Source organism: Salvia hispanica, chromosome 2 (assembly GCF_023119035.1).
Source record: "Salvia hispanica cultivar TCC Black 2014 chromosome 2, UniMelb_Shisp_WGS_1.0, whole genome shotgun sequence".
NCBI lineage: Eukaryota > Viridiplantae > Streptophyta > Magnoliopsida > Lamiales > Lamiaceae > Salvia > Salvia hispanica.
Window position 1 is genome coordinate 29,713,741 of NC_062966.1, and position 11,695 is coordinate 29,725,435.

General features: G+C 41.3%; 1 protein-coding gene and 1 non-coding gene across 2 annotated transcripts; one reads left to right on the top strand and one right to left on the bottom strand.

Annotated features, from left to right (window-relative positions):
* Positions 1-9,536: 9,536 nt before the first annotated feature.
* On the bottom strand, positions 9,537-10,760 carry LOC125206763. The gene has a single exon (XM_048105989.1). It carries the CDS (start codon positions 10,758-10,760, stop codon positions 9,537-9,539), a length of 1,224 nt encoding a protein of 407 aa, XP_047961946.1.
* LOC125208740 lies at positions 10,168-10,274 on the top strand. The gene has a single exon (XR_007174219.1). It is a non-coding gene; the product is annotated as a small nucleolar RNA R71 (small nucleolar RNA).
* Positions 10,761-11,695: the final 935 nt, after the last annotated feature.

The window sequence follows — 11,695 nt, forward strand, 5'->3', positions numbered from 1 at the left end:
ATTGAGGTTTTGGGAGACGTCATTGATATGCTCAGATTTTGCACTGTTTTAAGGGCATTATTTGGTCTGTTTTTGATGTCAAAGTCACTTTACACGTTCATTATTTGCATATTTTATCTATTTTGGTATTTTGACGTGTTTTGTGAGAAATGTGCATAATTGAGCCGAAAAAAGGAGCCAAAACGCAAAGTCTGGAAATCTAGAGTCAGATGGCGAATGGCCGCCACCGCGAAGTTGTACAACGACTGATAAGTCGTATTCTAAACCTTGGTTACTTGGTCAGGATGTCATGGTTTTCATGTATTATCTGCAAAACAGTTGCTTAAGTGTGCGGGATAAAGGGGTCCAAGTCAGTAGGAGACGGTTCGGACGCGCAGGTGAAAAGAGCGCTAGAAGGGTGCAATACTGACCAGGATGCATGCCAGAGAGAAGGCTCGAGATGGAGAAGAAGGATAGCTGGGATGATCATAAACAAGGGCAGAAAGGTCAAATTGCGAAGGAAGTCTACCCTGAAAGCAAGGGCAAGCCTCCCTATAAAAGAAGCCACTTGGAGAGAGAGTTCAGAGTTCGAAAGTCCAACCACTACACTTAGTAGAATTCTCTCTAGAAGATCAGTTCCTTCAGCATTGTCCCATTCTTCTCGTTCCTTGCCACAACTATGGTCACCTGAAGTCCAGCAGTCCACCGGAGAGTCATCATCCTATCGTTCCAGCCAGTTTGTCGTCGTAGTGTAGCAGTTTCATCGCCCGGAGTGGCATAAACAATCTTTAATCGCTTTCCTAGTTTAAAGTTTACTTGCTTTCTTCGTTGGATCTGTTGCAAACATTAATTCTTGTTTCCTTTTGAAGTATTTCGTGAAGATCCGAACGTTTAAGTTATGAAGTTTCTATTTCGCATGTCTCTTTGGTTTGAAGTTGCTTCGTTCTGCCTAGGAAAGTTAGATCTAGTTGTCGTTTTTAATTCCTAAAGTGTTTGCATATGTTCTTGTTGAGTAATCTAGATCTGGAGTTGCTGGTTGAAGTTTAAAATTTGTTTCAGTTTAAGTTTTCGTGCATAAGTTCCATGATCTGCGTTATCATCACCACCTTGCATGTTAGCCAGTAGGAGTAAATCTGCAGTTTAGCCGTTAATCTCTAATTTAAGCTTTTCATCGATGGATCTGGTGTTTAAATTTTGTTGATCTAATTTCATCCATGGAGTTTGAGTTCATGTAATTTCTGTTGATACTTGTTGAAGAAGAAAACATCACCATCTACCTTTTCTTTGGACCACTTTTACTTTTTAGTCACTTTTTGCTTTTGTCTTTTACTTTTCAGTTGTACCATCCAGACCTGTCAGAGTAGCCACCCAGCCACCAAATATAACTTGCTTTCTAGTTTCCTCATTTAGTAACTGTCTACTTTCCACATGTCTCTGAAATACCTTGTTCCCTATTTCCACGAACACAACCACATGTCGGTTACCTTCACGCCTACTAGTCAGTAGAGTACCAACTTTAAATTCCGCCTAGGTAGAATCTCAACCCAAGCGTGGTAGCTAACCAAAACCACCCAGGAGTATCACCACAGTTATCCAAACACGTCCATCCTTGTGGGATTCGACCCTTACCTCCACTATACTAACCAGTAGAAGTGGGTTGAGGAATTTGTTTGATGTGTTGGGTTTAGTTTGTCATGCCAACGACTCAGTTAGGTTAGGAAATTCATCCTGATCAGTTGGACGCATTCCTTTGCAATTTAACACAACCGCATGACCTAGACCAAAGAATACTGTTAAAACTCTTATTTTATTTTCCAAGGAATAAAACAACTTATTTTTATCATACTGTTGTTATGTTTTACATTTAATGGATGTTTATTACATGTTTAAATTTATTAGTAACTTAACAAAGTCTAAGTCTTTATTTTAGTAGACTGGTTGTGGGCGACGTTCACTTTAAGGTAACACGGTCAGTTCTAAATAAAGAAAAAGAAGAATTTCACAACCTAGATAGGCTTAGACTACCTATCGTGAAAGGTTGCAATATCAGTCCGATTATTTCTAAGCCTTACTGAAATAAGATGAAGTTGGTGTGGTATAGCACTGAATTGGATCTAACAGCAAGACATGTCTTTATGCTATCTACTGAAAGACGAGGTCTTGTAAATTAGTTTTTCTTAATCAATGTACGTTAGCATTGAGCATACAGTATTGATTTGCACTACTTTGACTTACCAAATGGTGCGGGTTTTTCGCAACCCAATAAGCCTAGTATATTGGGTAGTGGTGACTAATATCTAGCGGTGTTAGGATTGCTATTATGTTGAATCGTGCGCGAGGTGAGTCTCATTTGATAACATCCTCAAGTGGAGCTTGAAATAAGGTTTTATTATTCGGAACCTAGCTAGTTGGAGTTTGATTACTCTGTGAATAGTAAATAAGAATTTCTTGTTGAGTCCACTCTTGGAATTAATAAGATATTAATTAATTAAGTTCATAGCAGACAATGATTAATTAATGGATGTTTCTATCTTAAGCGCGGGAAATAAATATCAAGCAATGGAAACTCGAATTACTTATAATTTCGGATTTGGATGGAGAGTGCAATATTACTTCTGTAGTGGCTGCTCGTAATATTCTAATTAAAAGCTTATATTAAATTGGGGTTCAATTTAATTAGAAAAAGCTAATTGGAGGAGTTCATATCCAAAACCTTCCATAGATTCCTGTCCGAGCCCAATATGTGACTTAATATAATAATAGAATAAAGGAGACAGAAAATACACTTAATTTTCTTCAAAAAATTTCGTCCCCCTCTCTACATAGGAAAGGGAAGATTTTTCTCCTCCGTGGGAAAGGTTTTTCGTCTTCTTTATTTAAGTCCTAGTATACTGGTGACATCAGCCCACCCTGATATCAGTTTACAGTCCGGGAACTGGACAGAAGAACCGTGGTTTAGTACTGAAGATCTTCACGTGGATAAGGCGCTAGCTATCTTCAATTCTTTGGAGAACATCAAGGTAAAATAGCTAAACCGTAGAAAAGCATGTTTTAGGTTTTAATTAATTTAAACCATGATTTATTTGAGTTAAGAGCATGATACATGTGATAATTGCGCGAATAGAATTTGTCTAAATAATCGACTAAATAGATTAGGTATATTATGTAATCGATTTATGTATGCTTCCGCTGCCAACCCCTTCAGCCCCCCTTCTGTGTGAGGTCTACAGCAATCCAGGTTTGTGTCAGCCGGAAGACTTCAGAGAATTGATAAATCCGGCTATGTGGTTGATTCTCCTTCATAAATGAGCAGCTCATGGAAGAAGGAAGTTGTCGATGCTCTGATTTCTCCCTCGTCGCTTATCTCCTTGTGGCCCTCCTTGATCACGTCTATTCGAGCTTTAGTCCGCTTTTGCTTAATTCATCCATGGAAGAATTTAGTATTTCTCTCTCCTTCGACCGCCCATTTCACTGCTGTTTTTTCCTTCCAGTAGTCCTCCTCTATCCTCACAAGGAGGATATATTCGGCCGAGTTCTTTTTCATCTTGGCTCAGTTTGCTGGAGAAGGATCTGCCTCAGGAAATTCCGCGTGATCAAGCTCTTCATACTCATCCGGATCAACCTCTTCAAATCTTTTATTTGGATATCGGGATGCGATAGCTTGGTGGATTGGGGAATTCATCTTCCAGTTCCTCTTCTCTACGGCGCCATTGATGTACGTGTTGATGGGGTCCGGGAGAGGAAAGTGATCCTTCAACCTCTGCAAGAAAAAGGCCTGGCCTCCATCTACTCCAAGATCATGTGATCTCCGGAGTATTTCAATATCCATAACCGTAGATCCTATATCATGCTCAAATCCCCTCATGTCCACCTCCAAGTGGCGCGCAATTGCGCCTACCACAGCACCGCAACATATAGTCCCTGTACTCCTCCTCGATGCTCGCTCTAAGTTCTTCACAATATAGTGAGCCATATTCATTGGCCTTTTGTGTACAAGGCACCATAACAAAAACAGCTCATCTTTTTGTACACTCCCTGTTTCGGTACGTGCAAAAGGGTGATTATTGCAGGCCTTCTGAATCATCCGGAGAACTGGATTACGGATCATGGAGCTCTTGGCCCGGGCAGCCTTGAACCTCTCTGTCTCAAGAGTGATGTCGTTCCAGAATCTACTGTTTTTGAACTCCATCGGCATGTCATACTCATCCGTAGTGATCCCATAAATCTCCTTAAGCTCTTGCATTGATAGCTCGTATTCATTGTTCCTTAGTCGGAACCTTATGGCCACAATATTCCTTCCTCGCATCTGTACCACCAATGTGGTTAAAAACTCGAGAGTGAGACGATGGTAGGAAACAATCTCCCTTGTGAAGATTCCGTTGAGTTCCCCCACGTTACATAGTTCATCAAAGCATTGAAGGAGGCCCAAATTGTGCAAAAGTGCCCGGCAAGGTTGTCTCGCAACCCTGTAATCCTGTCGGGCCAAAACCTTCCATTTAGTCCGCTCTTCTGCAGTTCTTAGGGCGACCGAACATGCTGACGCTGAAAGGACCATTGTACCTACAAATGCCAAGTATTAAATTGCAATGTAATCAAAACCTAGAAGAATCTATCAACCCATCAAAGTAAAAGTACTCCCCCAAACTTAGCTCAAAGGCTAACATACACAAGTTAACACCATGGAGTACTTTTCTCTACTCTCTATCATCAAACTAAACATTTAAAAACACAAGAGTAGGCATCACCTCCAAATAATTGCTTATATATCAACAATCAAAGTATATAACAAAAGAAACTAAGCATAAAATTACACTTTAAGCTCAAGAGATGCACAAATTCATTCTATTCTTGTTCTAACATGCAAAGCTCAAAAATTTTACTTCATCATATCACAAAAATCATCATCAATCCTCATGCTTGTAGCCAAATTCTCCCCTAAAACCAATCAATCACAATTGTTAACAATTCAAACCAATATCACTCACAACTACACCATCCATTCATTGTCTTATCCTTCTACCATCACAACTCTTCATCAACATGAAACAAATGATCAACAATGTCCAATAAAGCAACACATCAACACATTCAACTTCACATTATGCAAACAAGTTCTAAATTCTCACCCATTCTAGCAATTCTACAACAAATCCACTCTTAATCCTCTAAAACCCACAATTATGCACCAAAATCATCATAATCTTCCATAAATCACTCAATATTCAACAATTATACATGGGTAGAGAAGAATAGAGGGAGAAATTCATACCTTTAGGGCTTAATTGAAGTAGAACTCGAAAATTAGCTTCTTGCCTTGTTCTCACAAAATTCCACCACTTAAATGGTTTAAAATGTGTAAAAGATGAAGTAGAAGAGATATTAGAGTGTAGAAGTGAGATTAGAAGGGAGAAATTGAGAGGAATTCACCGAAATTCGAAATTTGGGGAGCTAGGGTTCGCGTCGGGTGATTCTGCCGGGTTTTCTCTTTCTCCAGCTATATATACGCGAGCAAAACACCCGACCGGGTGATTCGGAAATTAGAAACACCCGGTCGGGTTTTCTTCCTGGAACACGACCCTTCTGCAAAACACCCGACCGGGTTTTCCGAGAAATGGAAAACACCCGGTCGGGTTTTCTCTCTGGACTCCCGCTTGCTTATCCTAAACACCCGACCGGGTTTTCCAGAAAATGGAAAACACCCGGTCGGGTTTTCTCTCTGGACTTGAACCCTGTTTTTTCGTTCCTTCCAATTTTCACTCTTTCGTTTCCATTTTCCTGTTCCAACACTCTAAAACAAAAACAAACCCAAGAAAAATGAGAGAAAAACACATTGACACAAAATAAAATTGTACCTACTAGGGGTTGCCTCCCCCATAGCGCAATTGTTTAACGTCGTTTGCCCGACGGTCTTCAAGCTCTCATCATTCGGTTAAGGTCAAGACGAAGACCTCATCTTGTTGCTCCCTTGTGTAGAACCTTTTAATGTTGTGGCCATTCGCCATGAAAGTACTTCCATCGGCCCCAATAAGCTCCATTGTTCCATTGGTCATCACATTTTTTATAGTGAATGGCCCCGACCATTTAGACTTGAGCTTGCCCGGGAAGAACCTCAATCTATGATTGTAGAGTAGTACCGCATCCCCCGGGGAGAACTCTCTCTTTTCAATCATCTTGTCGTGATAGGTCTTCAACCTTGCCTTGTAAATAGAGGAATTGACATAAGCCTCATTCCTAAATTCTTCTAGCAAATTGAGGTGAAGCATTCTTTCCTTTCCGGCCTTCAAGAAATCCAAGTTCAATTTCTTCACACCCCAATATGAGCGATGCTCCATCTCTACCGGAAGGTGGCACGACTTTCCAAATACCAATTGATATGGCGACATCCCAATGGGTGTCTTATAAGCCGTCCTATATGCCCACAATGCATCATCAAGTTTAAGTGACCAATCCTTTCGATTTGTGTTCACCGTCTTCTCTAGGACTTGCTTCACCTCCCGGTTGGCTAACTCGGTTTGACCATTAGCTTGAGGGTGGTAGGGTGTTGTTACTCTATGCTTCACTCCATATCTAGTAAGCACACTTGCCAACCATCGATTATTGAAATGGGAACCTCCATCACTAATTAGGGCTCGTGGGGTGCCAAATCTTGTGAAGATATTCTTTTGGACAAACTTAATCACAACCTTAGAATCATTGGTGTGGGTAGGAATAGCCTCTACCCATCTAGACACATAGTCCACCGCCAAGAGAATATATTGATAGCCACATGATGATGGAAAGGGGCCCATGAAATCGATCCCCCAAACATCAAACAACTCAACTTCCACAATAGGGGTCATAGGCATTTCCTTCTTCTTTGACACCCCCCCGGTCCTTTGGCACTCATTGCATTGCATCACGAACTTTTGGCAATCTCCATAGATACTTGGCCAATAAAGGCCGCTTTGAAGCACCTTCATCGCGGTTCGGTTTGCTCCAAAATGTCCCCCACTTGGTGCGGAGTGACAATGCATAATAATGGATTCCCATTCCTCTTGAGGAGCACATCTTCTAATTACCATGTCGGCACATCTTCTAAAGAGGCAAGGCTCATCCCAAAAATAGAACTTCACATCATGGAAGAACTTCTTCTTTGCATAATCCGTGAGCCCATCCGGAACTACCTTAGCAACAAGATAATTCACTATGTTAGCATACCATGCCACCTTGCCTTGAGCCACATAGAACAAGTGTTCATCCGGGAATTCTTCATTTATGACCAATTTCAACTTCTCTTCTTCACTAGCATGCTCCAATCTTGATAGATGATCCGCCACTACGTTCTCACACCCTTTTCTATCTCGGATCTCAAAATCAAATTCTTGAAGAAGCAAGATCCATCTTATAAGTCTTGGTTTCGCATCTTGTTTTGCAAAAAGATGACGGATGGCGGCATGGTCGGTGAAGACAATAGTCTTGGCCCCAATGAGATAAGGGCGGAACTTGTCAAATGAGTAGACCACCGCAAGCATTTCCTTCTCGGTAGTGGTGTAGTTAACTTGAGCCGAGTCCAATGTTCTACTAGCATAGTATATCACCCGGAATAACTTGTCTCTCTTTTGCCCCAAAGCCGAGCCTACCGCTACATCACTTGCATCACACATGATCTCAAAGGGTTGTGACCAATCGGGAAAGATCAATATTGGAGCGCTCACCAATGCCGCTTTGAGCTTCTCAAACGCCTGCACACATTCAAGAGTGAAATCAAATTTTACATCTTTAGCTAGTAAATGACAAAGAGGTCTAGCAATATGTGAAAAATCTTTGATGAAACGCCTATAGAACCCCGCATGGCCTAGGAAGCTCCTCACGGCCTTCTCACTAGAAGGAGGTGGCAATTGCTCAATGGCCGCTATCTTGGCTCTATCCACTTCAAGTCCCTCGGATGAAATTTTGTGCCCTAACACGATCCCATCTCTAACCATAAAATGGCACTTCTCCCAATTGAGAACTAGATTGGTCTCCTCACATCTCTGCAAAACCTTGGTTAGATTATCCAAGCACATATCATATGTCATGCCAAAAACAGAGAAGTCATCCATAAAAACCTCCATAATGTCCTCAACCATATCATGAAAAATAGACATCATGCATCTTTGAAAAGTAGCCGGGGCATTACAAAGCCCAAAAGACATTCTTCTATATGCATACACACCGTAGGGACACACAAAAGCGGACTTATGTTGATCCTCGGGGGCTATCAAAATTTGGTTATAACCCGAGTATCCATCAAGAAAACAATAATACTCATGTCCGGCTAGCCTATCCAACATTTGATCAATAAAAGGGAGGGGAAAATGGTCTTTCCTAGTAGCCGAATTTAAAGTACGATAGTCAATGCAAACTCTCCACCCGGACACCACTCTAGTAGCTATCAACTCATCATTTTTTCCTTTTACCACGGTGGTACCCCCCTTTTTGGCTACCACTTGAGTAGGACTCACCCACTCACTATCGGATATAGCATAAATGATCCCGGCATCTAACCATTTCAACACTTCTTTTCTAACAACATCTTGCATAATAGGATTTAATCGCCTTTGGTTTTGTACCTTAGGCTTGTACCCCTCTTCTAAGTGAATCTTATGCATGCAAATGGTTGGGCTTATTCCCTTGATGTCCGATATGGACCACCCAATAGCACTCTTGTACTTTCTAAGAACTCTCAACAACTTATCTAACTCGGAACTAGAGAGAGAAGATGATACAATTACCAGAAAAGTATCATTCTCTCCAAGAAAGGCATATTGCAAGTGTGATGGTAGTGGCTTCAACTCAAGCTTCTTGCTTTCCACTTCTTGCTTGCTATCTTCACTTTCATCCCTAAGAGGTAAAAATTGTGGACGACGTGATCTAGGAATCTCCTTAGCCGAGTCCAAAGCACCTACAAATTCCAACAGCTCAAGGTTAGCATCTAAAATATCAAGAGAGTAAGAATAATGCATCTCTCTAATTGATCATCCAAGTAAGAGGCCGGTGCCACTCTTCCAACACACTCATCCATCACGGTCACAACATTGCAATATTGAAGACTTCCTCCCGGTTCCACATCATGCCTCTTCAAAGCCTCATATATCGAAAATATCACACTGTCATCATTAAGGCGGAGTGTAAGCTCTCCCTTTGAAACATCTATCATGGCCTTCCCGGTAGCAAGGAATGGTCTCCCCAATATAAGAGGTACAACTTTATCCTCTTCCATGTCCAACACCACAAAGTCAACGGGGAATATGAAGTCATTCACCCTCACCAAAATATCTTCAACTATGCCCGAGGGGTATGATATAGATCTATCGGCCATTTGCAAAGTAATGCTAGTGGACTTCAACTTGCCAATATTCAACTTGTTGAAGAAGGACAATGGCATAAGATTGATGCTAGCACCTAGATCATACAAGGTATTCTCCACAAAGCAATTTCCAATAGTGCACTCAATAGTAAAGCTTCCCGGATCCGACTTCTTGGTCGGTAACTTCTTTTGAATAATTGCACTACAACTCTCCGTCAAGTTGACCATCTCATATTGCCCCCATTCTTGTAGTAACTTCTACTACCGCCGTCTCAACTTTATCAATTCTCTTGGTAGAGTGTTTCATAATCCCATCGGTCTTCTCCATCAAAGCTTTTAGAAGCTCATTGGTAACATCAATTGAAGACTTTGAAGTGTTAGGTGCATTGTTAACCCCACTTGGTTGAATAGCATTATTTGGATTCCCATAAGAAAGATTTGGATGTGCATTGAAGGATGGATGGTAATTACCACCCCCATTGTTGGGGCGATAATTGTAGAAGTTCCTTTGATTTTCTCCTTGGTTTCCCCCTTGATGCACATAATTAACATCCTCTACGGTAGATTGAGGCTCTACATTGGGTACCATCCCCAAACTTATGCTATCCACCTTTTGATTGAGAATCATCATTTGTTGGTTGAGGAGATTGAATGCATCCGAATCAACAACCGAAGCTACCGGCATAGAGCCATCTCGACCCGAGCTCCAACTCTTGCTAGTGTATGCAAGCCTTTGAAGCATCTTTTTGCACTCACCGACCCCCTTATCTAAGAATGATCCTCCCGAACCAAAGTCTAGTTGACTTTTGATAAATTCCGAGCATCCATTATAGAAAAGGCTCACTTGATGGCCCGGAGATAGCCCATGGTTAGGACACTTCTTCAACAAAGCGTTAAATCTCTCCCATGCTTCAAACATAGACTCTTGGCTCTTCATTTTAAAATGGGAGATCTCCGCTTGTAGGTTGAGAGTAGAGCTAAGAGGAAAGAACCTCCCCAAGAACTTTTTGGCTAAGTCTTCCCAACTTATAACCGAGCCCGGCTCAAGGTTATCAAACCAATCTCTAGCATATCCCGTCAATGAGAATGGGAATAGCCTAAGCTTGATTGTATCTTCGGGAACCCCATTAAGCTTGGTTGTGTTGGCAATCTCCAAGAATTTGGCTAAGTGCATATTAGGATCCTCTGTGGGCCTTCCCGAGAAAACACGTTGCTCCACAAATTGGATCAATGTCGTCTTCAACTCAAAATTGTTGGCATTCACTCTTGGATCAATGGGTGGCATTGGGATATTAACATTCCCAAATGCATTTCTAACTGGTGCATCTCTTCTCCTTTCCTCCTCTCTTTCCCTTCTCATCTCCTCCATTTGTTGTTGTAGGAGGATGATTTGGTCTTGATTAAGGGGAGGTGGAGGTGGTACTTCCTCGTTATTTCCATCTGGATTTTCCATTGGCTCAACTAGATGTTGAGCTCGTGCTCTCCTCCTTCGTCCTCCTCTTCTTCTATTGGCGGCTTCTATCTCTAAATTAATCGGCTCAAGGGGTAGATGCCTTGAGCGCGTGAGCATAAAAACCTACACAACACAAGAGAGGAAACAAAGGAAAATTAGAGCTAAACTAGAAAACTAAACTAAATAAAGCAAGTAAATGTCTAAACTAGTATTCTCTATCTTATCACAATATCAAACACAAAAGCAAATTAGTCCCCGGCAATGGCGCCAAAAACTTGACTCATGCTAAATTTGCAATATATATGTCACCCACAAGTGTATGGGGTATGTAGCACGTGGCAAGTTGAAATTATCGATCCTCAAAGACTAAATGCCGGCTTGAGTACTACGATGCAACTTTGAACACTATCTAGACTAATAGAAAGGGTTTTTGGTTTTTCTTAACTAAGATCAAAGAACAAGTAAGCAAATAAGAACAAATTAGGAAACTAAAGCAAATAAAGGGTAGTTTCCACTCAAATTGGGAATGTAGGGATATGGATCCGTTGGTATGGATCACGGGTGTTCACCTAGGGATCATGCTCATCTATTGGATCTCATGTGTGGCTAGGAAGGTCGGGTTAATTGGTTAGACCCCCTCTCGGGTGCATCTAACGCGTTGATCGGCCTCTAATATCGGAGTCTCCTCCCTACACTTCAAGACCGACTCCTAAAACCTACGGACCCAAGCCCTCTCTCTAGCTATGCATCTCTCGATAACATAAAACGCACGGAGTTGTTGATTATTTAACAATCTAACCAATTATCTCTCAATGACAATGATTAGAACAAGACATCCAATTGTTAGCTAAGCAATTAGACAATGAAAAAGCACAATAACCAACAAAACCACCACAAAAGAGATAGATAAGCATAAATCAAGGTTTAACTCATGG

Coding starts and splice junctions, on each gene's coding strand:
- LOC125206763 (XM_048105989.1), bottom strand. CDS start 10,760: ATGGAAAATCCAGATGGAAATAACGAGGAAGTACCACCTCCACCTCCC.